The sequence below is a fragment of the Aspergillus lucknowensis genome (assembly GCF_044049455.1).
Source record: "Aspergillus lucknowensis strain CBS 449.75 chromosome Unknown BJX67scaffold_43, whole genome shotgun sequence".
NCBI lineage: Eukaryota > Fungi > Ascomycota > Eurotiomycetes > Eurotiales > Aspergillaceae > Aspergillus > Aspergillus lucknowensis.
The window spans coordinates 17,384-44,118 of record NW_027263587.1 but is presented as its reverse complement, the minus strand read 5'-3'; the positions used below and the strand labels follow the sequence as shown (position 1 = coordinate 44,118).

The 26,735-nt window shown below is 52.3% G+C and overlaps 11 protein-coding genes across 11 annotated transcripts; 6 read left to right on the top strand and 5 right to left on the bottom strand.

The window, feature by feature from the left end:
- Positions 1-76: 76 nt before the first annotated feature.
- Positions 77-1,236, bottom strand: BJX67DRAFT_225860 (putative DUF341 family oxidoreductase). Its single transcript, XM_071025826.1, has 3 exons — positions 911-1,236; positions 803-821; positions 77-752 (listed from the first exon to the last, which is right to left on the bottom strand). Exons 1-3 carry the CDS (start codon positions 956-958, stop codon positions 109-111), a joined length of 711 nt encoding a protein of 236 aa, XP_070883127.1. The 5' UTR covers positions 959-1,236; the 3' UTR covers positions 77-108.
- A 339-nt stretch (positions 1,237-1,575) lies between these two features.
- Positions 1,576-2,964, bottom strand: rad14 (DNA repair protein RAD14). The gene is made up of 3 exons (XM_071029920.1): positions 2,810-2,964; positions 2,132-2,744; positions 1,576-2,060 (listed from the first exon to the last, which is right to left on the bottom strand). The coding sequence occupies exons 1-3, from the start codon at positions 2,954-2,956 to the stop codon at positions 1,642-1,644; spliced, it is 1,179 nt and encodes a 392-aa protein (XP_070883126.1). The 5' UTR covers positions 2,957-2,964; the 3' UTR covers positions 1,576-1,641.
- A 791-nt stretch (positions 2,965-3,755) lies between these two features.
- On the bottom strand, positions 3,756-4,312 carry BJX67DRAFT_361771 (inorganic phosphate transporter). Its single transcript, XM_071029919.1, has 3 exons — positions 4,169-4,312; positions 4,126-4,135; positions 3,756-4,073 (listed from the first exon to the last, which is right to left on the bottom strand). The coding sequence occupies exons 1-3, from the start codon at positions 4,295-4,297 to the stop codon at positions 3,787-3,789; spliced, it is 426 nt and encodes a 141-aa protein (XP_070883125.1). The 5' UTR covers positions 4,298-4,312; the 3' UTR covers positions 3,756-3,786.
- Positions 4,313-5,299: 987 nt separating this feature from the next.
- On the bottom strand, positions 5,300-6,949 carry BJX67DRAFT_374014 (oleate hydratase; the record flags this gene model as incomplete). Its single annotated transcript, XM_071031486.1, has 1 exon — positions 5,300-6,949. The coding sequence occupies one exon, from the start codon at positions 6,947-6,949 to the stop codon at positions 5,300-5,302; it is 1,650 nt and encodes a 549-aa protein (XP_070883124.1).
- Positions 6,950-7,149: 200 nt separating this feature from the next.
- On the bottom strand, positions 7,150-8,748 carry BJX67DRAFT_225842 (putative exopolyphosphatase). Its single transcript, XM_071025825.1, has one exon. It carries the CDS (start codon positions 8,703-8,705, stop codon positions 7,308-7,310), a length of 1,398 nt encoding a protein of 465 aa, XP_070883123.1. The 5' UTR covers positions 8,706-8,748; the 3' UTR covers positions 7,150-7,307.
- A 1,626-nt stretch (positions 8,749-10,374) lies between these two features.
- BJX67DRAFT_361768 (uncharacterized protein) lies at positions 10,375-10,743 on the top strand (the record flags this gene model as incomplete). Its single annotated transcript, XM_071029918.1, has 1 exon — positions 10,375-10,743. A coding segment is annotated over exon 1 (154 nt), but the record flags the coding sequence as incomplete, so codon positions are not given.
- Positions 10,744-10,952: 209 nt separating this feature from the next.
- BJX67DRAFT_225831 (uncharacterized protein) lies at positions 10,953-14,830 on the top strand. Its single transcript, XM_071025824.1, has one exon. It carries the CDS (start codon positions 11,224-11,226, stop codon positions 14,752-14,754), a length of 3,531 nt encoding a protein of 1,176 aa, XP_070883121.1. The 5' UTR covers positions 10,953-11,223; the 3' UTR covers positions 14,755-14,830.
- Positions 14,831-15,168: 338 nt separating this feature from the next.
- On the top strand, positions 15,169-17,957 carry BJX67DRAFT_390146 (glycoside hydrolase superfamily). The gene has a single exon (XM_071034596.1). It carries the CDS (start codon positions 15,337-15,339, stop codon positions 17,878-17,880), a length of 2,544 nt encoding a protein of 847 aa, XP_070883120.1. The 5' UTR covers positions 15,169-15,336; the 3' UTR covers positions 17,881-17,957.
- A 920-nt stretch (positions 17,958-18,877) lies between these two features.
- Positions 18,878-20,482, top strand: BJX67DRAFT_383982 (general substrate transporter; the record flags this gene model as incomplete). The annotated part of the gene is made up of 1 exon (XM_071033578.1): positions 18,878-20,482. One exon carries the CDS (start codon positions 18,878-18,880, stop codon positions 20,480-20,482), a length of 1,605 nt encoding a protein of 534 aa, XP_070883119.1.
- Positions 20,483-21,041: 559 nt separating this feature from the next.
- Positions 21,042-22,739, top strand: BJX67DRAFT_383981 (uncharacterized protein; the record flags this gene model as incomplete). Its single annotated transcript, XM_071033577.1, has 1 exon — positions 21,042-22,739. The coding sequence occupies one exon, from the start codon at positions 21,042-21,044 to the stop codon at positions 22,737-22,739; it is 1,698 nt and encodes a 565-aa protein (XP_070883118.1).
- A 1,104-nt stretch (positions 22,740-23,843) lies between these two features.
- On the top strand, positions 23,844-25,413 carry BJX67DRAFT_374008 (glycoside hydrolase superfamily; the record flags this gene model as incomplete). The annotated part of the gene is made up of 3 exons (XM_071031485.1): positions 23,844-24,283; positions 24,345-24,491; positions 24,624-25,413. 3 exons carry the CDS (start codon positions 23,844-23,846, stop codon positions 25,411-25,413), a joined length of 1,377 nt encoding a protein of 458 aa, XP_070883117.1.
- Between the last annotated feature and the right edge of the window lie 1,322 nt (positions 25,414-26,735).

The following is a 26,735-nucleotide window of genomic DNA, read 5'->3' as shown; positions in this document are numbered from 1 at the left end:
GAGATAAGAGATGGTGGGAGTTGTCCGCCGGAATGCATGGCTGATCAGTTCTCTGGCTTAATCTATCAAGAGTCTAGACTCGCTCTTCAACTATCTATCAAATACAGCCTACCAGTTCAACGCAACCTGCACGGCCAACTTCCGAATCGCCATCGCCATCCCCGCCACATTCTTCTTATCAATCGGCACATCATGCCCCCGCGAATGCACGACCCACGCACTGCGCCCCCTCTCACACAGCTCATACAGCGCCCGCGAATACTCAAACAGTGGATCCTTGGCCCCCGCAATACTTACAGTCGGAATATTAATGTACCCGGCCAGGTCGTCCTCAAGCACAATCTCCCCCTTGACCTTCCCCTCCTTCGCGCAATAGCCCTCGGAATCCATCCGGAAGGGCGGCAGCGAGTTGATGAAGATTGCGCAGCGCACGGGCGGTTCTTCGCCGGGGTATTGCTTTGCGTGGTTTATGAGGAAGCCGGCGGCGAGGGTGCCGCCGTGCGAGAAACCGAGGAGGCCGTCGAAGGGGCCTTCTGTGGCGAGAACTTCGTAGAGGCGGTCGTAGGCGTCTAGGACTTCGTCGTCGTCGCAGTGGGAGGGTGGCGCGGAGAGGGGCCTGGGAAAAGTGTGGTAGCTGTAGTAGGGAGGGTCGTGGATGCCTTCTATCCCTGGGCCGGGGTCGGAGTCGAAGTCGCCTTCTAGGAGGTGGAAGGTTGCGGTATTGTCCATTGAGAGGTTGGATATAAGCCCGCCTTGAAAGTTTATTAGTGTCAAGGTAGGTTGGGGTGGCACGGCAACGTACTGAGCTGTGATTGAAGGATCTACTATTTGGTTAGCGTTGGCTCACGAACTGTAAGTAGAAGTATACAGCGTATAGATACAATGGAAGCCGAAGGACCGAAGTACACACCTTGATATTCGTCCCCCAGCCATGGAGGCAGAGTAGTCTAAGCGGCATTCTGCAGGGTTGCTAACTGGAACGTGTGCTTTCCTCGAATCAGTTGAAGCAGACATCTGCATTTATACTACTGTACGGGTCAAGACATCGAAGTCAAGTACAATGATCTAAGAACGGTATATTTCGAAATGCCCCGTGTTACCACCGGATTATTTGCAGATCACGTCACCTTTGCTCTCATGCTGAAGGTTTCTCTAGACGATTCTGAGAAATGTGATATGACGGCCGATATTGACCCGTTGCACATGACGCTGTTTCACGTCGGGGGCAGCGGGTAATCGGCGTTGACCTAGTGGGCCGGATGCAGATCGCCTTCTAAGTGGATCTTGGAGATGAAGACTGTGGATGCAGGTACGTTGGCGGGGGTGGCTCGGCGTTTATTGTACGCTGCTGCCTCGAGGGGTGTGCCACCGCGACATTTCAGAGGAGTCCCGCGATGGCAACTTCGATTCATTCGTTGCTCACCAGTGGTGTGACCGGTTGGCTTGTTTGCTTGTCCTATTATTGGCCGAAGCATGGCCTAATAATTGGCGCCAGAAGATGTAGATACCGAAGAGATGGTGATGATAGGTTTTTCGTATAAGCCAGAAATCATGCGAAGTCGACTCGTATCTTCCAGACTTCTGAATAATGACCGCTCTGTACCACAGTCAGAGCAACTCATAAGTGGTCGACACTATAACTCACCAGAACTCCAGCTCCTCCACCTCCATCCCGCAATCCACGCACTTCTTCGTCCCTATCCCCGTCTCGGGGTCCAGTATCGACCTCCCCCATTGATGCACGTGCCTCCCACTCTTCCCTATTTCATCGCCGAAACTCCCACCGGCGGCCCCTTGTTTGTTCCGCCGGTAGGCTTCCACACGCGTACGTTTCTTCAAGTCATCTAGTTTCGACTTGAACTTTGCTTCGCGCCGTCGCTTTTTCTCGTTCTCTCGTTTCTCGAACTCGGCATCCAGCGCCTCGGGAGAGCCCCATTTCCTCGGAGAAAAAGCATATTCTTCAACTTGATACCGCAGGTACAGCATCATGTTATTCCAAGTCGACTTGTGGGGATTCGGTCGTTCAAGATGTGGCAAGAGTTCCTCGTCACGGAGTTCGGCTGTCCGGTCAGCCGGGTCAGCATGTTCCTTCCACCGTAGTAGTGAGTAGCAAGTAGCGTCAATCACTCACGATCAGTCAAGAGGTAATCCTCCTTCGCCTCAGTCTTGGTAAGAAGACTATACTTCTCGGGAAACTTCTCCTTACAAGCACGACAAACACAACACCGCAACTCCTCCTCCCACTTCCAATCAATCTCCAACCCGTCACATTCCCGACAGACCTTCTGCTCGCTCTTCTCAGCCAACACACTAATCCCCGGCTCAAAGGGCCCCGCCCGGTCCCGCCGCAGCGAATTCACCAGCTGCTGCCGCTCCCACTCCCGCTGTGTCATATGCGCCGGTTTCTTCTCCTCCGCCTCTGCTGCTCTCCCGTCTTTCACGTGCAGCGCCTTGTTGAACGGGTCGTCTTCCTCCGCCAGAAACCCGCCCTTCGTATCGGTCATCTTGCTAAAGTCATACTCAACGAATTTGGTGAAGCTCCGCGCCGGCTTGATCGCGTCTAGCGGCCGATCATGGTCGGTGGCGTTATTGGTATTCTTCGCATCGCGGAGCGTGGCCGGCGTGTCGTTGGGTGCTGGACGCTTAACGCCGCGTGCTGGTCCTGACCCTGACCCTAGTCCTGCAGCCGCACGCTCAGCCTCGCGCTGTTCGCGGATCGCTTTGGCCTTCATCCGGTTTATTTCCTGGGCAGCGTTAGTTGCGGACGTGACATGACGGACGCGGGATTCGGTTTGTGGTCGAGACTCACGATTCGCTTGAGCTGTTCCGGGGTGAGCTGGTTCCGGTTCCCGGGCCCAGCTTCCGGGGTCCGGCTTGCGGCCGGGGGTGGAGGTGTCGAGGGTCGCTCATTCTCCATTTCGCCTGTGGTCGGTGGTCTGTAGAGCGATGAGAGCATGAAAAGCGTGGAAAGCGAACTGAGGTAGACAGTTTGGCGAGCTGTGGTTATCGATAACTGAGTCATGTGGCGATAAGATACCGCTATACCTTTCTCGGCTAGATCGTCTGAAACGGTTATAGCACCATACAACTTGAACATCAACAAGAGATAACCAGGCGCAGTGTCAGCCAGTCCACTGACTGCTTGAGCTTCAGGTACCGACAACCAAGATGGAGGTATATATGGGCTGGAAGCTTTCAGAATGATGCCTATCATTCGATCTTCCAGCCTCGACTTGCAGTTATCTGCCTCCCTATATGTTAAGTGGTGGATTTTCGTAGTTCTATGTTTGCAGTGACGGCCACTGGAACAATGTGCATGGACTGCACTAGAATGTGGATCATCGAATGTCTCACGTGTTGAAATCATCTGCATACCAGTGTTATTACCGCTCTGGTTTCTTATTCCGACTTATCGATTATATGATGATGATGTATTTTGGGGATCCGCGTGTCTTGAAGTGGTATCTGTTGCTATTGATGGGGGTTTTGCAATTATTACCTCTTTTATTCGGAGTTCGTGTGGGATGGCCTAACTTGGTTCCTCTACAGCAACGCCTGGGGGTTCGTCGACCGGATGTTCTGCAAAAACTGACGACGTGGGTGTTGGCGTGGATTGATTGGTGGTACCGAGATATTAACGTCAAGAGATGAATGAGATCGATACATTGTGTTGAGAGAACATCTCCCGCATAGACAAGGCGAGTAGATAGATGCCTGATTTATTAATAAGAGCAAACGATCCAGTCAGTAACTACGTTGACCGACCACGATCCCCCACGCTCTAAACTAAGCGAAATGCGGCGCATTCAAAAACAACCCCATCAGACACCCGGCCAGCGTACCTGCAATCGGAATCATCATGATCCACCCGAACGGCGGCGGCCCGACCCGCTGCGGGTTGACGGCCTTGATTGTCCCGTTGCAGAGGCCCACGCCGATCATCGCGCCCGTGATGCACATGGACGTCGACACGGGCAGCTTGTACTGCGAGATGATGAGGACTGTGATTTCCGCGCCGAGTTCCATTGAGCAGTCGCGGCTGGGGGAATGGTACGCGATCTTGTTGCCCATGACTGGTGCTGTTAGTATTCACCAAGTGTTTGGTTTAGGGGTTCAAGGGCTCACCCTTCATGATGTTGTAGCCGTAGGTGATCAGTCCGATTGAGAGTATGATAGCCAACATGGCAAGCTGCCAGACGGGCACGTCGGCCTCGGACTCGGAGGGCCGCCCGGTTCGGCCAGGCGGAGTAGAGGATGACCCAGGGGCCGACGGAGTTGCCGATGTCGTTGGCGCCATGGGCAAACGAGGCGGTGCAGGCCGTCAAGATCAGCAGGAGCTTGATGTTGTGCAGCTCGTAGATCTCGCCGGAGCCCATGGGGTTGTTGTGCAGGGTGTGCATGGCCCAGCCCAGCGGGCCGCGGCCGGGGCAGAGCTTCGCGTGGAAGCGTTCCTGTCCGCGGGCCAGGAGCTCCTTGTAGTCGAGCTGGGCTTCGGCGACGGTGGCGTTCTTCTCGGACTGGGCGGGCTTAGCGAGATGACACACTGGTCGCCCAGGAGTTCGCAACATCGTCTAGTCGCATTCGAACGAGAGGTATAAGGTATAGGAAGGACGGAGTCGGAAGTTAGATGTACTTGTGCCATTGTTGTATGCATCAAGCATAGCAAATAGGGTGCCAATGGCAAAGATGCAGGTGTAGTCGTCGAGCACCATCTTGGGCGATGCTTGAGGCCGGAAACGGGAGGGGGATGGGATGAGCGATCAAGTCATCAACCGATCAGCGAACTCAACAGCAGGGGCCCGAGCTTTTTAAGTCTCTGACACAGCCCACGTGCGACCTGACCTTGTATGGGACAGCGAGAGCAAAGGTGGACCCTGAGCGGGACTCGAGAGAGACCCTTGTCGACAAGCTTGGAGAAGCCGCATGGAATCGTTGCGACATGTCGACACGGCTGCGGGCCATTGGCCGCAAAGCTCCGACCGAATCCACGTCAGATGTCACATCTTGCGCTGGGATGGTGAATGTCAGAGGCACGTTGAGCCACAGGCGGACTCGGTTCGATGAGAGACACAGAAGCACCAGCGCGAACGGATGAACGCCGCCCTCGACCTGATGACTTATTCCCTCGAGGTACCGGTGTTTCAGGCGACGGGGGCGAAAACACGCGTAGGAATGTTTTCCAGGCGGAGGTTGTTGAGTTGGGGGTCGAATATATAGTTCAACTTACCTGGTCCGCAGAGGGAGTTGGATCGGCTTAGGTCGGGTTGGCAGGAAACGATAACATGGTTTTATTACTTTGCTACCTCCAGCATAGAATCTTCATCACTGTAAACAACCGCACATTGCACCACTCGCTGCACTCCTTCTCAATATCCATCCCCGTGAAATGCGACACGGCCTTCTGCGCCGTCCGCACGCCATAGCTCATATCCACACAGCTGTGCTGCCGCATATCGCAGAACTGCCCAACGAGCCCGATATTCGAGATACTGCTCGGGATGATACGCGGCCGATCGCTCGCTGCCCGCGCCAGCAGAATTGCGCTCATCCGCGGCATCACGCGCGGCACTGTGACCGTCTGCTGGACCAGGTTCTGCGCGTCGAGGTTCAGCTGGCGGAGGAGCTCGGTGGTGATTTCGGCACCGGAGCATTGTATCATGGGCTTCTTCACGTAGTGGCCTCTGCTTTGCGGGAAGTTGGCGAAGCCCCAGAAGACGCGCGTGCTTGCCGGCTGTTCGGAGAAGACCGGTTGCGTGGGGAGGCAGAGGTTGAGTCGCCAGGGGCTTTCCTGGAGTGCGATGAACGCCCCTGCATCTGGGGGGCAGAATGAGATCGAGCATAGACGCTCCCAGAGCGCGAGGTCTTCGGTGGTGATGGTGAAGGACTCGAGCATGGACTCGCACATGTATGTGCAGAAGTTGTATGGGTCGCCGAAGCAGCCGTCATGCTTCGCGCCGAGCTCAAGCCATAGCGACCAGTTCTCATCGAGTGCCTCGTCGGCATGCATCGATGTCCTGAATGGTGCCTGCTCGTTTGTCCCTGTCGTCGATCCCGAAACGGTCGAGCCGAGCGTCGCAATTACGACATCATCCTTCCCTACCGGCTGAGACACCTCGAACCCACTCTGCACCAAATCAATCCTCTTGACAACCCGCTCCCCGGCGTCGAGAAAATCCGTAACTACATCCTTGACCTTGGCGTCAAACCGGAAATCCACATCCAGACTCCGGAGGAAGTGGTATATCGGCAGGAACGTCGCCTCGAACTGATAATGGCCCGTGATATCAAGACAACTGAGTATCTTCAACCCGCGAAAATCGTGCAGATACTGCCGGATCGTCCTCCGGAACTCACTCGCACTGTGCCACGGCTGGAACCCAAACTGCGCCGACCAGATCGCCCAAAACGAACTCTCGAAAAACCGCGGTGGCAGATAATCCCGAATCTGCTTCCTCTGTAGACTGCTCTCGCGCTTTAGCATCAACCGCACCAGCGCAAGCCGCAGCCGCATACCCAGATTCAGACAGTTTGTTGGGATACACCGTAGCACGCCATTTCGTTGTACTAGAAACTGGGTATGCGCCTCCTTCGCGCGGTCCGCTACCCGACTAAACTCGTCATTCTTGATTTCGTCGAAGACAGATCGATTCCCGTCGCTGACGGAGGGAACCAGCGCGAGGAGTTCTTCAAGCGGTTCGCCGACAGGGACGGGGAGACAGCCGGCAAATTGATCATACCCGTTTGATGCATTGCCTTTGCTGTGCAGCGCTTGGCCTAGAGACCCATGGGGATCGAAAACGTGGACTTTTCGTGGAGGGATGTTTGCTCGTCGGACCAGGTAGAGGGCCGAAGCAAGGGCTGCAGTGCCGGTGCCGAGGATCCAGGCTTCTGCCGTGTGGGGATGCCGGTTTTTGAGGAATTGTTCCTTTTGGGCCGTGAAAAAGGACATCTTCGTTGACCTAGTGCTTTCGTTTGAGATCGTACTCATCATTCGTATTTACCGTTCGTATTTATGGCAGGAGAGTCGCATCATGACGTACGGTCCCGGAGTGGTGGGACACAACTCAGAGCTTCATCCGGACATTCGAAGCGAGTTCACAAGACTCGAATCAATTGGCTGATCTCACTGGCTGCGCAGAAAAGCCTATCGGACCTTATCCTGATATTAGTCGCCGCCTGGCGGTGCAACCTTGGGACGCGGGAGTCGTTGAAGTCATGGCGAAACCCAACTTTGAGCACCCACGTATATTCGTGCCCAGATTGTAATTCTGCTTTATAAACGATTATGAGTAGCCTGGCGAAACCACTCAAAGAGAAGCTGCAGCGTCTCTAACTAGTGGAGCAAGCTGTTTTCTGCTCTTCGCTACATTCGTCTGCACCCACAGCCGCGTCCACAGAGCGCCATCCTCCGAACTCTGCAGTCTAGATTTAATGTCTTGGGCATGGTCGTCGCCATCAAGTGGGAACCACTCCCCAAGGCCCAGTTGTGAGCTCGCCTGGGAGATGAAAGATTTCAAGGCATTCACACCTCTGTCGTTCAGCGTGTAAGCGAGCAGTTCCCGAGAAAACTGTCCTTCCTTTGCTGAGCTGAACGCCGTCATAACGAGGACTATGTCTAACTTGCGGTGCAAGGCAAATTGCTTCAACGAGTCCAGGAACGCCGCAGAGCCTCCCGCTTTCCGGACTACCCATGGGATGGATTTGACCATTGAGCAGATACCGATTTGCACAGGAGCCTGGTCTACCGTCCGAGAAGGCTTTTCGGCCCACTCTTTGTAGTCGCGGTCCAGGACTTCATCTACAGTGAGAAGCTCGAGGCTGTTCTGTTTCGTCTCATGGATCGCCGTGTAAAATCTACTAGAATCCCACGAAGAGTCGCCGGTGGTTGCCTTGGGTAGGAGAAAATCGTAAGCCGAGATATCGAACTTTGTCACTTTGTCCTTGGACGTTAGATTGGCCGTGTCAATGAGAATCGGAGCCATAGCAAGCTTGGCTATTTGCTTTTCGCTTGCAGACACACTTTTCGAACCCCCTGTATTGGCCTTCTGCCAGAGACTCAGCTCTTCTAGAGTCCTCACGACAAGAGAAGTACACGATCCGGCGGGCTCCACGACGAGGGGTTGCGCTTCAGATATAGAGGAGAGGAACTTTTCGTTTGCATGGTGGTCGATACAACCTACAACAGTAAACTCGACCGCTGACAGACCAGGCAACGATCCCGTCCCTCTCCGGGTATCTGAAGATCTTATCGGCAATGCATTCCAGTCCACCAAAACAGACTCAGCTTGTATTGGGCGCCTCGAAGGCCTCTGTTGCAGTTGGGCAGCAAAGTCCGCCACGGTCAGGAAGTGCTCCTTGAGCATGGAGCTCTCCTCGGCTTCCGAAGTGTTCCTCGCATTCTCCGTTGCGAGTTGGAGCGCTTTGACGAATTCGGGCCGCAACCTTCGCAGCTCGGAGCCGGCAAGAACATTGTCGAGGTTTATTATCGGCACATGAGGCCGTTGGTAGTCCCGCAGGGCTCGATTGTTCGCAAAATAGGAGTAGACGAGCGCGGAGATGATCGAGTCGAGGTCTGCGGAGGGGTTCCCAATGACGTAGATTGGGGACTCCGCACGCGACAAGCCACCAGATATGAAGCGGTGATGGACCTGCAGAGCTGTTTTGAGGAATTGATGTAGACCGTGATCAGGGAGCGGGATTTTCATTGTCAGCTGCCGCCAATAGCTTGGTTTAAATATCGCACTTGGATGTCGAACAAGTGAACTTCCACGTGGACACCCCAAAATGCTGGGTCTTCAAGGTTGGACACTAACATCCAAATAAGGTTTAGCGTGTCTAAATAGGACTAGTGTGTTTTGGCTTCCTCGCCGCCTTTTATATTCTCCTGTCACCTTTAGAGGTCGTTACGTGTGAAGCGCCTTCAGCTTCCCAGTCAAAGACATACACTTTCGTTTTCCAACCCTAATCACATGCTCATTTTAAGCCAAATTAGAATTAGCGTAAAACTGGCAGGTGGTGATAGAAAGAACCATGATGTACCGAACCCGTAAGCTATAAGGTTTGCTGGTAATATGCGAGGCAAAGAATATTGACTTTCTTGCTCTTTCAGCCTGGAAGATTCCATGCAAACTCAATAAACAAACGATTGTGTGCTAATCTGGCAACTTATCAACAACTTGCCTTTCTGCTTCCAACCTGTTGCTCACTGCTAAGCATGATGGCATCCAAAAACCTGCATAAGTCTATTCCAAGCCAAGCATGATTATCAACGCTCTCCAATAACTACTGGTCCCTGGATTTCATAACTTAATCTCCAACCCCTGCTGGTGGCCATGACTAGCCTCGTGTTACTTGGCAGCCGAGTGGCTAATGTCTGACGCCTCCAACAGGTATCCTGCTTGATAAACTCCGGCAAATGGCGAATAATCGATTTGTTTATGATGACGACTCAGAGCCGTGGACGCCTGACCGATGGAACACAAACTTTGGTGGCTTATCTGTATCCTCCCTTAGCCCTTCCCCACATCGGACATTGCAACAGACATCAGACCGGCTCGGGTCTCTTCCATTTGATGAATGGGATGATAGAGAGGAATATGACCAACAGCCGCCGCAATATGCTTGCTACACAATCAAGTGGATACTTAGAATCAATAACAAGCGGGCAGGCGGTGCAACCGCCAAAGACCTGGTCGTAGCCCCTAGCGAATATTGGAAGCATTGTCTGAAAGTAGCTCTTGAGGAAATGCTGCACGCCAAGAAAAAGAAGAATATGCGCGCTAGATATGAAAGCGCCGATATTACAGCATCTGTAAATGAGAGGAACCAGAGCGATCTTGAACAATTTGAGGCTACTAAGAATATAAAATGGAAGCTAGTGGAAATGCAGCTATCCAGATGGAGCAATCTACTCTGGATTGGCAAGAAGCTGACAATTGACATAGTCTTTGCCTATAGAATGGATGATGATGCCGGTTCTATCCCTACAACTAGGAAGGGTGACAAAAGAGGTCGTGTTTCAACGCTGTGACCAAGTTTATAAGCAGATGCGATCAGCTCATGCCCTCTTGGCTTGGACTGGTGTTGGGTAAACCCTCATGACAAGAGACATTACAAACTTACCGGCCGATTTCTAACTAGATTAAGTGATTACGTTGAGGATGGTGGCAAATTGGATGGCCATGATGACGTCCCAGAAGATATCCAGAAGGATCTAATCGCACAAAGTTAAGGAAAGACAGCCTCCAAAAAGGCCCAGGGCATGGATATGTCGTACCACCCGATTAATATAAACGTACTGCCCCCTCAACCGGGAGCGCGCGAATCATCGGGAGGGGCAACGCCGCCCCAGAATTCCGCGAGTATTAACCATTTGGTAGTCCCAGGGCCAGGAGCTGTGAGGAAATACTGCAAGTGGTTGGAGTCACGGGCCACGGAGGATGCCTACAGAGCCAACATCCGAAAGGCCTGCCAAGCAACACTGGAGAATCTCATGGACCTCGAGCTGATAATGGGCACTCAGGATCCTGGTTTCTTCACCGGAAAGGGTATAAAATTGGGAACAGCTCTCCGTTTCATTCGTGATATTCCAGAGTGGTTCGCCCTTCAGGGAAATTTAAGGGAGAGTGTTTCACGATTTCAGATGAACTGAATCGTCCGTTACGAATCATATGAACAATCTTTGTACGACGCCAGGGCTTCAGGTGCCGTGCCATTTTGAAAGTGATATACGCATGGAACGCTTGTCTCGGAGTGATGTTGTCTTGGGTCCATAGATATGCAAACACATCAAACAGCACACTCGTCAGCCTCTTAGTGGACTTCATGCCTGAGGCCGCCATCTGGCGCAAAGAGCAAACATGTCAAACAGCGTGGGTGGTTCGTTCCCCGGCTGCCTCAGGCTTTGTTTGAAGGCGGGGGAATTCCTGACTTCATTGCCAAGCCATCAAGAACAGCAAACCTCGATCTCCCAAAGAGCTAATCAAAGCCCAATCTAGATTTTTTCACCCGATGGAAGCAACTTCAGGAAACTTGGATCAGCCTGCATCTTTCACATCATTGCTAACTATCTGTTTGTAAGCTGCTTGTTTCGTGTGGATTTTGTGCTGTCTTCATCGATATATTTTCCCAAAGCCATGATTGGTCTTCTCCTGTGACAGCCTCATGGCTGTGCATTGTCCTCACCTTCCGCAGCCTCGCTGCCCCTCCTTTCTTTGAACCTCGATGGTCCTATGCATCCTTATTTTTGCGGATAAACTGCGAGTCTTTCATCTCAAGGAGCGGATCAAGGGCTGCCTCGGGTACTTGCTGCTATCTCAACGCTTGACCACTCAAATGACGTTCACGCACGCTTCGTACACTGTCGCCTGGATCTGCGCCTTGCCATTGGAGCTGGCCGCCGCAAAAGCATTTCTGGACCAAGTTCATCCTCAACTCACTCAACCAAAATCCGACCACAATGCCTACACACTGGGAAGCATTAGCGGCCATAATGTGGTGGTGGCCTGTCTCCCTGCTGGTGTCTATGGGACAATATCTGCGACTGCTGCAGTTTCACACTTGGTGTCGACCTACCGGAATGTTCGATTTGGACTGATGGTCGGCGTTGGAGGAGGGGTTCCGAGGGGGAATCCTGATATCCGCCTTGGTGATATCGTGGTTAGCAAGCCCACTAGCACCTCTAGCGGAGTTATTCAGTATGACTACGGCAAGACCATTCAAAGCGGACAATTTCATCGTATAGGATCACTCAACAAGCCTCCTCCATTATTACTTAAAACGATTGCTCAGATGGAGAGCGAGCATATGCTTGGAAACGCCTTGGTCAGCAAAATCATGGCTAGTACCCTTCAAAACGAGCAAGTATGCAAACAGTTTCCCCGACCGTCAAAGGACCAGCTATTTCAAGCAACATATGATCACGTACGTGACAGACCTGACTGTGCTACTTGTGATCAAAGCCAGCTAGTGGATCGCCCCGAGCGGGTAACAGAAGAGCCTCATATCCACTATGGCTTGGTCGCGTCAGGAAATCAGGTGATTAAAGACGCCCGAGCACGTGACCTTGTTGCGCAGGAACTCGACATCCTCTGTTTTGAAATGGAGGCAGCGGGGCTCATGGATGAGATGCCATCGCTTATTATACGAGGCATATGTGATTACTGCGACTCTCATAAGCACAAAGAGTGGCAACCGTATGCTGCTTTTGTTGCCGCTGCCTATGCAAAAGCTGTGCTCATGCAGGTCCCTCAAGAGCAGAGTATTGATGTAAGGGAGGCGGCACCTGAAAAGCGCCACTGGATGGTTCCCTTTCTTCGAAGCGTGAATTTTGTGGGTCGTGAAGAAGAGCTTGCCAAGATTGAAGATTTGACCCAGATTGGGCAATCTAGAATCGCCATTTGTGGACTAGGTGGGGTGGGAAAAACTCAAATTGCAATCGAACTAGCTTATCGCACACGGGAGAGGGACCCTAGTTGCTCAATACTCTGGATTCCATGTACCAGCTACGCGAGTGTCGAACAAGCCTACCTTGGTATCGCAGAAACACTTGCAATCCAAGGAGTTCAGCCAACCGAGGTTAAAGAGCACGTCAAAACCTACCTCAGTCGGAACAGAGGCCAGAAATGGCTTCTTATCTTCGACAACGCGGATGATGTGGACATGTGGTTTGGTGGTGGTTCTGTCACGACATCTCTGATAGATTTCTTGCCTCAAAGCGAGCAAGGTTGTATCCTATTCACCACCCGCAACCGAAAGCTAGCGGTGAAGTTGGCCTCGTCCTCTGTGATCAATATCTCCGAGCCAGATACCAAGACTGGATTAAAGATCCTCGAAAACGGACTGATCAGAAAAGGTCTGCTGGAAAAGAAGGAGGCAGCTGTTGCTCTGCTAGAACAGCTAATGTTCCTCCCGTTGGCAATTACCCAGGCAGCGGCATATATCAGCTCTAATGACATTGAGCTTGGTGATTATACCACACTCCTACAGGAGCAAGAGCTGGATGTCATCGAGGTACTCAGCGAGGACTTTGAAGGCGAGGGGCGGTATAAGGAGATTATAAACCCAGTTGCTACTACCTGGTTGATCTCTTTTCAGCAGATCCAACAAAAAGATCCACTCGCAGTGGAATATCTTGCATTCATGGCGTGTATAAATCCACGTGACATTCCACAATCTTTGCTTCCCGAGGCCATGTCCAAAAAGAAGAGAATTGACGCACTTGGCATTCTAAAGGCCTTCTCCTTTATCAACGAGCAAGGGAAAGATAATACGCTGAGTCTCCATCGACTTGTCTACCTCGCCACGCGGAACTGGCTGAGAAAACAAGGTCAATTCAGCCTATATATACAAAAGGCAGCTGACCACTTTAGTCAAGTTTTCCCAAACAATAATCATGAAAACCAAAAGATTTGGAGAAAATACTTGCCTCATGCTCTTTCAATGATTAATGAAGAAGCTTTCAAGACAGAGCAAAGGAGATACGTCAAATTGATTCGAAACATCGCAAGATGTCTGCAGGCAGATGGAAGATATAATGAAGCAGTCATGTTATTTGAGGATAATATGAATTTACAAAAGAGAGGAGAAAGTTATCATGATCTGTCGGCTCTGACTGCTATGGCCGACCTAGGATCCATCTACTGTATCCAAGGACGATGGAATGAAGCTGAGAAGCTGGAGATGCAAGTCATGGAGACATCTAAGACAGTACTAGGAGCAGAGCATCCTGATACTCTAAGAAGCATGGTGAACCTGGCATTAACCTACCTGAACCAGGGACAATGGAATGAAGCTGAGAAGCTGTCTATCCAAGTCATGGAGACATTCAAGACAGTACTAGGAGCAGAGCATCCCTCTACTCTTAGTACCATGGCGAACCTGGCATCAACCTACGGGAGGCAGGGACGATGGAATGAAGCTGAGAAGCTGTTTGTGCAAGTTATGGAGACAAGAAAGACAGTGCTAGGAGCTGAACATCCTGACACTCTGACCAGCATGGCAAACCTGGCATTAATATACCTGAAGCAGGGACAATGGAAAGAGGCAGAAGAGCTACAGGCAAAGGAACTGGAGCTTTGTTCAAAAGCCTTAGGGCCAGAGCATCCCAACACTCTAACCAGCGTGGCAAATCTGGCATCAACCTACTGGAGTCATGGTCAATGGAATGAAGCTGAGAAGCTGTTTGTGCAAGTCATGGAGACATTCAAGACAGTACTAGGAGCAGAGCATCCCTCTACTCTGAGTACCATGGCAAACCTGGCATCAACCTACAGGAAGCAGGAACAATGGAATAAAGCTGAGAAGCTGGAGGTGCAAGTCATGGAGACAAGAAAGACAGTACTAGGAGCTGAGCATCCTGACACTCTGACCAGCATGAACAATTTGGCCAAAACTTGGCATTCCCAAAAGAAAACCCATGATGCCTTCGCTTTAATGGGAGAATGCCTCCTGCTTCGAAACAGGGTGCTAGGGTCTTTCCATCCCCATTCTATATCTTCCTCTCGCTCTCTGGAAAATTGGAAAGAACAGGCTCAAGCGAAAAGTGTTCACCTCGCTGAAGAAATCCAAGATCAGTATTTCCCAGACGTGGCAGTCACGAAGCCTCCTGATGACGACAAAAACTATACTTCGGTTGATCTGAGTCACGGACGATCAGCAACTCCCATAAAACGGTTTGTGGCAAATCATCCCCTTCTAGCCCGGAGGGGCAGTTCTCCCGCATCGGGAGCTTATGGCCTGCAAGATATCGATTAGGCATTTATATAAGGAGCTCTTTGACAAATGTATGCTGAGTAACCTTACTTCGTTTAACTCCGGATGTTGAATGTACATACTATTGCATACTATAGTTTTCACCCACTGTATTTCTTGCTTGGCCGCGCATGTCTCAGCATCGCATGATGTCATTGTACTAGTAGTCTCCAAATGTATTTTTGGTAGCTGTTATATTACACCACTATCGGCGTTTTGTATGGTCCTCAACACCCTCAAAACATAACATTATTATGCTAATTCAAATTAGGATTAGTGGATATTGGCGCTTTAGGGTTCACTTTCATATGCCGTCATCGGCTTCTGATCTGGAACCAGGAGGAACAGAATGGGGGTAGTGATCGGTTCTCCCCCGGAGTATTGCTGAAAATGCAGAACTATCTGGTTCTTGTTGGGCCTACGTTGCGTCCTATTTAGCCGGAGAGGTCAACTCTCAAAGATCTCCACCGGCCATTCATAAGAGACTCAGGGCAAGGGCGGTCCTCCAAAAGACTATCTCCCAGGAGAAGTACGATAAATCGTGCCTAGACTTAGTTCCCGCTACGGTCGTTGAATTCGAACAAGATGCTTTCCACAAATAATGGCATTAATGCCTGGCTACGCTACGCCCCGTTGCCCGCGAAAACTGCCGCCCTTTTCCCACGCTACTCGCATATTGTCGCTCTGAGCGAGTCGGAAAAAAGCCCTATTTATACAGCCGGGAAGGAACTTCAAGAGGGCCTGAAAAAAATCCTGCTCCAAGACGTGGATATTACCAATACGCTTGCAGGCCCTGGACAGTTATCTGCCACAGCCATCTTGGTAGGTACGTTCGAAGTATGCCCGTGGGACACCACTGCCGGACTCCAGAACGGGCCCGATATTCCACCGCTGAAGGAAGATGGGTTCTGGCTGGGTACACAGGAGGACAACAACGGCACGGCGCGGGTGTTGATTGTTGGCCAGAATGAGCGAGGAGCACTCTACGGTGCGTTCGAGTTCCTGACGCTCCTGGCGCAGAATAAGCCGTGTCCCCGAAGCTATGCGACCAGCCCGAGCGCCCCGATTCGCTGGGTCAACCAGTGGGATAATATTGACGGCACCATCGAACGGGGGTATGCGGGCCCGTCCATCTTCTTTAAAGACGGCGCCGTGGTGGATGATCTTACCCGGGTTGCACAGTATGCCCGGCTGATGGCCTCAGTTCGGCTGAATGGCATCATCGTCAACAACGTCAATTCGCATTGCAACCTGCTGAATGCAACGAATCTGAAGGGACTCGGCCGGATTGCAGATGTCATGCGGCCCTGGGGTGTGAGGATTGGAGTGGCGCTCTACTTTGATACGCCGATCGAACTCGGTGGCCTTTCGACGTCTGATCCACTAGATCCGGATGTGGTGGCCTTCTGGAATGGGATCTCTGCCCAGCTGTACCAGCAGGTCCCGGACATGCTAGGGTATTTGATCAAGGCCAATTCCGAGGGCCAACCTGGTCCACTAACATATGGCCGTACGCTTGCGGACGGAGCGAATCTGTTTGCTCGGGCCCTCAAGCCCCATGGGGACGGAATTGTGATGTACCGTGCATTTGTGTACAACCATCACCTGGACGAAAGCAATTGGAAAAACGATCGTGCTAACGCTGCGGTGGAGTTTTTTGGCGATCTGGACAATGTCTTTGAGGATAATGTGATCATTCAGATCAAGTACGGGCCGATTGATTTCCAGGTCCGGGAACCCCCCTCTCCCTTGTTCGCTCACCTGCGGAGGACACCGGTGATTATCGAGTTTCAGGTCTGTCAAGAATACCTGGGCCAACAAAGCCATCTCGTGTACCTTCCCCCGTTATGGAAGACCATTCTTGATTTCGACCTCCGCATTGACGGACAGCCCTCTCGCGTCCGGGATATTGTGTCCGGGGAGCGGTTCCATTGGAATCGCAGTGGCTACGCGGCTGTGGTTAATGTGGGGAATGACACTACGTGGCTAGGTAGCCATCTCGCCATGTCGAACCTATACGCGTACGGACGGTACTGCTGGGATCCATGCAGCGATGCGGTCTCCGTGGTCCAGGATTGGACACGACTCACTTTTGGCTCCCACCCAACCGTCATTGACACCGTGACCCAACTTTCGATGGAGTCGTGGCCTGCGTACGAAAACTATTCCGGCAACTTGGGCATCCAAACCTTGTGTGATATTGTCAAGACCTGCCACTATGGACCGAGCCCTGCTGCGATGGATGGCAATGGATGGGGCCAGTGGACACGTGCTGATGCCCACGCGATTGGAATGGACCGCACCACTGCTACTGGTAGTGGCAATGCGGGCCAGTATCCGCCCGAAGTTGCGGCTGTCTTCGAGAACCTGGAGACTGTCCCGGACGACCTTCTACTTTGGTTCCACCACGTGCCGTATACCCATCAACTGAAGTCTGGTAAGACGGTGATCCAGCATTTCTATGACGCCCATTACGAGGGGGCCCAACGAGTGCAGACCTTTCCTGTGCGCTGGGAGGCGTTGCGCGGCTTGGTCGATGAGGATCGGTTCCAGCACACTCTATTCCGCCTCTCCTACCAGGCCAGCCACGCGCTCGTCTGGCGCGACTCCATCTGCACTTTCTACCACGCCAAATGCGGAATCCGCGACGAGAGGAATCGCGTGGGAAACCATCCATGGCGTGTCAAAGCTGCAGATATGGAACTTGAAGGGTATGAAGTCGTCCCCGTCATTCCCTTTGAAGCCGCCTTCGGTGGTCACGCGATTGTCACCCAGTCGAACCAAGCCTCTGGGACCGCGACCTGGGTTGTCACATTCCCAGCCGGGGTGTACAATATTGCTGTGAACTACTATGATCACTTGGGAGGCCAGTCGCACTACGAATTATTCCTTGGCAGTGGCCCTGACGACCGTACTCAACGGCTGGTGGGAAGCTGGGCCGGTGATCTAGGGGAACACTTGCTCCATGATTTCTCCGACCAGCGAGACGGACATTCGGCGACCCGGGTTACTTTCAAAGGCGTAAAGGTTGAGGCGGGCGATGTGCTGACGATTGTGGGGACACCGGACGGCAGTGAACTCGCGCCACTGAATTATGTTTCCTTTCTTCCCGAGGGTATTGTGGACTAGAGCGCTTCTTTCTTCGACGAGATCGTTCCTCTGTGTATTCCCGCGATATTTATTCTTTCCTGCATAAAATAATGGACTGCCGCCGATCCCAGGCATTCGGTATCATTGCAGATGGTCGGACATGCTGGTTTCTTCCCCTCCCTCCTTTTCGTGAAAAATCCCATAGTCCCACTGCTCCTGCCGCTGGCCATGGTGGGCCTCCTGGCAGGTCTCCATGTGGTTAACACGGGGTCAACCATACACAGGAACGTGTATCGGATGACAGACAAGACGGACGCGTGCTGCGCGGGGAAGTACTCGATGCATCCTGTCCTGACGACCGTTCGAATCTCCACATTGGACCCACGGCCGAGCCGGGGGGAGTGGGGGTGGGGAAAGCTTGTCCAGTGGCAGATTAAGACCGTCAGCAACCGAACAGACCGGCTGTTCTGGTTCAGTCGACTAATCCTGGCCGACCGGACTATCAAATACCATCATTCGTCACCCGTTCTGATTGGAAGAGCATTCACAGGATTGGGATAGACGGCAACGGAAAGTTCCCAGCTAGGACGAGCCCCCTTCGGTTACCGGCCATGGATGAATTGGACCATTGCGCTTCTACGGACTGTGTTTCATCCCTGTGCCCAGTTCAAATCCACTCGAGGCGAAGTTCGAGGACGGGTACCACAGGTCTCAGAGAGTTGCGCGTAGCGAGTGCGGGGATGAAGATCCCAGCGAGACTTCTCGTGAACTATAATCTATGGCCTCACGAAGCTGGTTAAACTGGTATTGTCCCTTGAGCCATATTATCCGGGCACTGTGGGAGTATCAGATTACCAGAAGTCTATTTTTTTTTTTTTTTGGCCATGTTGGTAGAATGCAAACTATATAAGCTGCGTTGCCAGTTGATCAATTCAAAGACGTCCCAGCTCTTCCATCCTCTGCCTCCAGCGCACGCTCTATCCCTATTGCCTTCTCTTCCCTCTGTGGTTTTGACTAGCGGTCACTTCAGCAACCCATGGATGCTGAGAAATCAAATCGACCTGTGGACGACCACATTGAAGTCGCCATCGACCCGTCGGAAGATGCACGACTAGCGACGGCGGAAGAGCATCGACTGACCATCCGCGAGGGTCTTCGGAAGCACTACAAAGCTTGTCTGTGGTGCATGGCCATCTCCCTGACGGTTGTCATGGACGGGTACGATGGCGCCCTCCTCGGGTCGCTCTCTGCGTTCCCGTCCTTCCGCAGCAGCTTCGGTCGTTATGTCGACGCTGAATCCGGTTACCAGCTGGATGCACACTGGCAGCTCGCATTGGGCTGCTCCAGTCCCGTCGGGAACATCGTGGGCATTTACCTGGGAGCTTACACGGTCGACCGCCTGGGGTATAAACGATCGGCCCTGCTCTGGTTGACGTGGTTGACCGGCTGCATCTTCATCTCCTTCTTTGCCAAACATCTCTCGGTCATCTTTGTCGGAGAGCTGCTCTGCGGAATCTCCTGGGGTGTCTTCGCCACGCTGGCCCCGCCTTACGCTGCCGAGCTCTGTCCGGTGGTGTTACGAGGCTTGGTCGAGATTTGGGTGGTGATGTGCTGGGGGATCGGCCAACTGCTGTCCTACTCGGTTCTGTTCACCCTCAACCACAATACCACCCAGTGGGGGTGGCGTATCCCCTTTGCGATTCAGTGGGTCTGGCCCGCCATTATCGCTCCCCTGGTCCTCTTTGCGCCGGAGTCGCCCTGGTGGCTGGTACGCCACGGCAGACGGGAGGAGGCGGAAAGAGTGGTCAAACGGCTGGTCACCGGAGGCGTCACCGATGAGCAGGTTCGCCGCTCTGTCGCGCTGATGGTCGAAACCAACCGGCTCGAGCAGAGCATGCATGAAGGCGTGGGCTACCTCGACTGCTTCCGGGGCACCAACCGATGGCGGACCGAGATTGCCTGTGCGGCCTGGTCCGCCCAGCTATGGTGCGGGTTTGTCATTGCGTCGTACTCGACCTACTTTTTCGAACTGGCGGGTCTCCAGTCGGAGGACGCCTACAAGATGAGTGTTGGCCAGGGCTGTCTCCACCTCCTTTTTAACATCATATCCGTCTTTTTCGTGGCCAACTTCGGCCGTCGTCGTCTCTACCTCTCTGGCCTCGCCTTTATGGGACTGATGATGTTCCTCCTGGGCTTCGTCGCTTTGGCTCCCCAAACCAGCGCCGTCGGCTACGCATCCTCCGCGATCTTCCTCATCTGGAATTGCGGATATCAGCTCACCGTCGGTCCCTCCGCCTACATCCTCGTCAGCGAGGTCTCCTCCACGCGTCTGCGCTCCAAGACCGTGGCCCTCGCCAGAAACGCCTATAACGTGTCCCTCTTAATCAATTACTTCGTGAGTCCGTATATCCTCAATCCCTCCCAGGGCAACTGGAAGGGCAAGACAGGATTCCTGACCGGCGGCATTATCATCCTCTTTGGCATCTGGACTTTCTTCCGTCTCCCAGAGACCAAAGGCCGGACGTTTGAAGAGCTGGACATTCTCTTCTCAAAGAAGGAGCTCAAGGCCAGGGACTTTAAGTCGTATGAGGTGGGACCCGAGGACCTCCAAGACCACAAACTGGATACTTCCACATGCTAGCCGTCTTTTCTTGACGTGGTGGCGTGATTAGCATGGAAGAGGAGGGATTGTTCAGATCAGGAGTGGGGGGTGAGTCGGCTGAATAGGATCTGTCTTTGTCATGCGGTCTCGCTGGACTACAATCATTCTACAGAGAGTACTGTCATGTATGTTCGACCAGTACTCCCGCCATTTAGTCTGCGGCGGCCCGGGGCTGGAGGTTCCCGGTAATACGAGAAATTGGCTTTCAGCCCCGGTCTAAAACAACTCCAACTGCTCCTAGCTCCATCCCCCACTCTCTCCACTATCAGTACCGATCTCGGGTATCCGCCAGCGTCTGTGTTTAGCGTAACTGTATTTCACACCTGAGTTGGTTGACGTTTTCGGTTAAAGTACCTTAAGCAGCCAACGGCTGATGAACTGGTATCGATGCTTTTTCCCTTTTTCCCGGCGTAGTTTGCTCTGAAGCCGTAAACTTTTGTTGTTTTCACACGCGAAGGACAGGGTATATATTCGGTGCTGTTGAACCACTATGGTCCTCGATTTGCATCACTCCAAGCTCGATCCAACAGTGTGCATAATGGCTTCAGTGAATGGGTCTGCCGAGGTCATGGCCCAAACGGCACTGGCCAACATCCACATCGCCAACGCGGATGACATCCGGGGATACATTACCCTGCCAACGGCCATCGAAGGGGCCTCCAAAGACATGCAAATTAGTTGGACCTCATCCAATCCAGACATTGTGTCTGACAAACCCAATGGCAAAATCGCAGCTGGGGTAGTAAACAGGCCCTTGCCTGGGGCTAATCCTGCGACGGTTACCTTGACCGCGAGCATCGAGATCAGCACGCCCAGCCAGTCGTCCGAGAACGAGATTGCCAAAATCACCATCAGCCGGGAATTTCTCCTCACTATTCAGCCCTCGGTGAAGCTGGCTCCATTGTCCCGTTACGGGATGGTAAACTTCGCGCGGTCCAACTGCCGTCACGGCCAGCAGATCTACGCCGCATATTCCATTGGCAACGACCCGACGAGATGGAAGGCCGCAAACAAGGGACAGGCGATCCTCACCTCCACAAAGGGCATGCATGCTGTCCGGGATCCTTCTATTGTCCGCTCCCCGGAGGGGGACAAGTTTTACCTCATCGCGACCGACCTCAACGTAGATGGAGCGGACTATGGCTGGGCCGGCTGGGACTGGGCCCAAAGCGGCGCGAGTCGATACATGGAAGTGTGGGAGTCTGACGACCTGCACACCTGGTCGGAGCAACGCCATGTCCTTGTCGGCCCGCCGGAGGCTGGCATGGTCTTTGCGCCAGAGGCCATCTGGGATCCTGAGATAGGCGCGTACGTTGTCTTCTGGACCTCGTCGATGTACCCAGCGGACACCTACTTCACAGAAGCGGTCGAAGATCCACAGCGGCGCTACCCACTGTCCAGAAACCAGACACTATACACGACAACGCGAGACTTTCTCACCTTCAGTCCTGTGAAAGTCATGAGTGGTCGAAAGAGTCACGGCACCCTCGATGCCTGTATGGTCCTGGAGGAAGAAACAGGCTACTATCACCGCTTCGTGTGCGATCGGATTTCCACCGGTGTTGGATTGACTCGGTATGCGGGTCCTTGCCCGGCCGACGACATTTACCAGGAACGATCAAAGCATGTACTCGCCTCCGAGGAGGACTGGGGACTTGTGGTCGGCTGTATCACTCATAATCTCATGAACACGACCTACGCAGAGGCTCCTCTGGCCTTCCGGGCAAACCCAGGCGATCCGCGAGGAAAAGGATACTACTTTTTCGCTGACCAGATCTGGGCAGGCTCGCCGGCAGGCGAACCGCTAGAAGAACAATTACACCCTTACTGGACAGAAACGCTGAGTTCGGGCCAGTGGACATTCCTCAACTGGATCGAGAAGCCGGAGTATGATGGTTGTAGAGGGGTAATCCGGCACGGAACTATCATCGGTCTCACCTGTGCGGAGCATGCGGCTCTCCGCGGCGCAGAGTTGGTGTCCTTATCTGTACAGCAGCGACTTCAGCCTGGGACCACCGCGAGTGATCCTGCGGAGGAGTTCAATCAGTTTGGCTTGGTAGTGACCGCAACTTACAATGACGGTGTGACAGACACCCTGGAGGAAGGTTATGGCGGGTACATGTTGTCTGATTTGGGGCCCTGTTCTTCAACGCCTGGGAATCGTACGGTCCAGGCTTCGTATACTGTACTGGGTGTTACGAAGACAGCTTCGACCAGCATTGAGGTGGGGAAGTGATGAGACCCGCTCTGCATTACGGCGGTGCGGGTAATTGCGGTGTGGGGAGGAGGGTTGCGCTGCGTCTCTGAATTAGCAAAGATATACTCCATGCCGTGGAGGAGATTTGACGATCGAAGGTGCCAAAAAACCGACGGAGCATGGTAAACACTGCAGTGATCGTACTGGCGCAGCTGACCAAGTCGGCCCTGGGGTCAGCCAATAAAGATTCAATCTCCGTTGCCGTCGGCAAATGGCCGGGGGGCACAGACCTCTGTTACATTATTGCAGGAAGCTACTACTTTGTTTTGACTTCAGACCTCAAAGCCCGAACTTCCATGCTGGACCAAGCCTTTGAGGCGTCGGCTCCACATGTCCACGATCCTAAAAACAAACGAAGAATAGATGAGGCTAGGATTCTGACGTAGCAGCAGAAAGCGGACTGGATAAATTGTCGTGCTGAAGATGTGTGACCGAGCTCATGCCATGCTATACAAGTTTCCGATGAACAGGAGAAGCGAAAGGCTTACCGGGTATGCCCAATGTTTGTCCGAGGGTCTTCTCCAGATTGCTACATGTTTCTGAAGCAACATGTGCCCGTAGCGAACGTGGGCGACCTGTGGAGGCCGGTGACTATGCAGTAGGAGCTGACGCAGTGCTTCGGTCCATCGACCACAACTCAATGTCACGGCAACTTCAGGCTTAATTGAGAGTACAAGCCTTGCGGAAAAATAATCTTGTCATTTGTCCCTTGTAACTTGGTGTCCCGGTGGGGTTGGTTCGCTATATTTCTTGTTTGAAGTGTATTCGCATATATTCCAAGGTTTTACCTTGTCTCCAACCTTAGCCGAGAATACACGGATTACAATGATCAGCATGTGTTTTGTAGCAATTCATAACGGATAAAATGACATACTCCTGCGGGGGAATAGCCATCGGAGAATTCAGAGTGCATACAACATGACGCAGCGAGGCGGCTAGGTGTGAAGAAATGGTACCTTCTTTAGGCGTTACAAAACTACTTAAGGGCTCTGAACAGCTGCCCCTGGGACTATTATTGTCCAACTTCTCAAGAAAGCACCAGCGCGTTCACATTGTGTCAATTTCATCAAGGAAGTATCTAAAATGAGGGCCATCCAAGGAGCTCTGATGCTCTTTACACAAGCCGTAGTGCTTGTAACGGGTTCAGCCATCAGCATCAATACAGAGTCACAGCTGCAACTTATTGACGGCTTTGGCGTCTCTCAAGCATTCGGACGAGCCAAGGAATTCCAGGACGCAAACACAACCGTCCAGAAACAAGCTCTTGATCTTCTCTTTAGTACCAACGCGGGGGCAGGATTCAGTATCATCCGCAACCTCATCCCCTCTAGTTCAGACGCCACGATCGAGCCAAACAGCCCGGGTTCACCTTCTAATCCACCCACTTACCGTTGGGATGGCAGCGACCTGGGGCAGGTGTGGTTCACCACTCAGGCCGCCCGGTACGGGGTGAAGACTATTTATGCGGATGCTTGGAGTGCACCTGGATTCATGAAGACTAGTGGAAATGAAGCAACACCTGGGTATGGTTTGAACCCTACCCTACAGATGACAGATGCTAATTTAGTCTGCGCCATTACCCAGCTACCTTTGCGGCACCCCAGGACACAACTGCAGTACTGGAGACTGGCGACAGGCGTACGCCAATTATCTCGTTCAATACGTCAAGTACTATCAGAAAGCCGGACTTAATATTACTCATCTGGGCTTCCTAAACGAGCCTGACTGGACGTGAGTATATCGCAGTACCCTGGAACACAAAAACAAGAGGGCTTGTTCTTTTCCCATATTCTACGCTTCTTTTCTTTTCTTTTCTTTTTTCCCCTCCGCTTTACTGGCCGAGGCCGTTTCTAACTCTCTTAGGACGGATTATTCACAAACGCAAATCAGTGACAATGCAGCAGACGCAATCTCATTTATTCCCATCCTATTTGACACGGTGAAGGAGGCGGGCTTAAACGTCGAGATCACTTGTTGCGATGCGACCGGGTGGCCAAAGCAGACCACATACACGGACGCTCTCGTGTCTGCTGGAATGGAGCGCTATCTAGGCATCATGACCTCGCACGCTTATGGCGGGGACGCGGATTCCCCCTTGGACACAACGCTACGCACTTGGCTCACTGAAGCAGGCGCCGGTGATTACGCATTTACCACGACCTGGTACAATAATGGCGCCATTAACGAAGGCATGACCTGGGCCAACAAAATCGCGATGGGGATCGTTCAAGCGGACCTGTCCGCGTACGTGTATTGGGAAGGCTTTGAGATCGACCAGCAGCAGTCCTATAGTCATCTCCTTGACGTGGACGGCATCACTGGTGATGTATTTGGGTCTGGTGCATTCCATGCGTTTACTATGTGGTCCCGCTTCATTCGCCCGGGTGCCCACCGCGTCTCTACAGCTGGGTCCCTATCCGGGGTTACCATCGGGGCATTTCTGAATCCTGACAGTTCCGTCGTTGCGGTCCTTACGAACAATGGTCCCATGACACAAACCGTTCAGATATCAGTGCCCAGCGGGAAGACATCCGCTAGCGCTTGGTTGACCGACAATGATCACCAAGTCGCCTCAACTGCGGTCCGTGTCGCTAATGGTACCGTTGCTGTTCCGGTTACTTCCCATGGAGTTGTCACGGTCAAGTTTACCTGAGGCCTGACTATCAGCAGAAAGTCGTGTAAGTGAAATAGTATCGCTCCTGCCAATCAGTAAAACATGATTAACGATGATTTAGCTTTGGAGTTGGAAGAGTGGCAGCCTTGGTTGGATGAAATTGTCCTGAGTCTAGTTACGGTAGAGGGAAAGAATGTGAAGTGAAGGGCTTCTTGTTAGGTCACTTTCCACCAAAGGAAAGATGCCTACAACAGGTTGTTCTACAAGGTCCTTCTACGGGGTCATCCTCTTGTATTGATTAGGTCCTTAATGCACATTCTGAGGTGGAATAAGAATATATTTGGCAAGCCCTTGTTTGTGCCTGGGTATTTCTGCATTGGCTATAGTATGAGAGCATGATAGAATTAGTCAAGCCAGGGTCAGTTTCAATTAATCCTGTCCAGAGTAATATTATTCTGCTTTGATTTCATTTCCTTTCCTTTCTTCCTTTGGCTTTTTTTTTTCTTTTTTCTTTCTTGAATTTATAAACAGAGCCTCGACGGGTTTGTCTTGCACATAGACATGAAGTATCCTATTTGGAGCTGCAGCTGCTGAAGTACTGAGAGCTATGTTAGCATTCTATGCCATACAGCACCGCAAGGCACTACTAAAAGGCTTCACAGCTCTCTTCCATCCAGTCCCTGGATTCACTATCTGGTACCTTTGACTGATGGGGCAGTCTATGACTAGCAAGACACATGAGTCTAACTCGGACGCCGCCATCTTCCCATCCTCACCACCTGCCTTGTATTTCGTTCCCGTGGTTTCACGGGAAATGCCTCCACTCGACCCGAATTATTATACTGTTGCATGGATCGCTCCGCTTGAAATCGAGGTACAAGCTGCCTTACGTATGTGAGATAAAGTTCAAGCAGGTGGATTCCCAGTCGGCCCTGGTGATGACTATCTGTTCCACGCGGGTACTCTTGAGTCTGCAGGGCCATACAAACAGGGCTATGGCAGAGCCTTTACTATTTGACCGCCAGGTATTATCCATGACGGACGACAAGACAGTGCTAATGGCTGCAGGCAGACAGTGGCATTGGCTTCGAATGATGGAGCCGTCCGTCTCTGAGATGCTGCCACAGGGGTGGATTCAGAAATTTACCAGGTTGGTTTAGAGATAAAGAGGTTGGCATTCTCAGCTGAGCAGTGATAATAATACATCTAGACATGTACAACACTTGTAAAGTTATCCCAAAGCTTAACGAGCAAAAATAGACGTAAATTGCACGCACATACCATCCTTACTGAGCTTTGGACATACTGTTCGGAGGTCTTTATTCTTTGCGCATGGTTAACTTATCACACAAGTCTTGGTA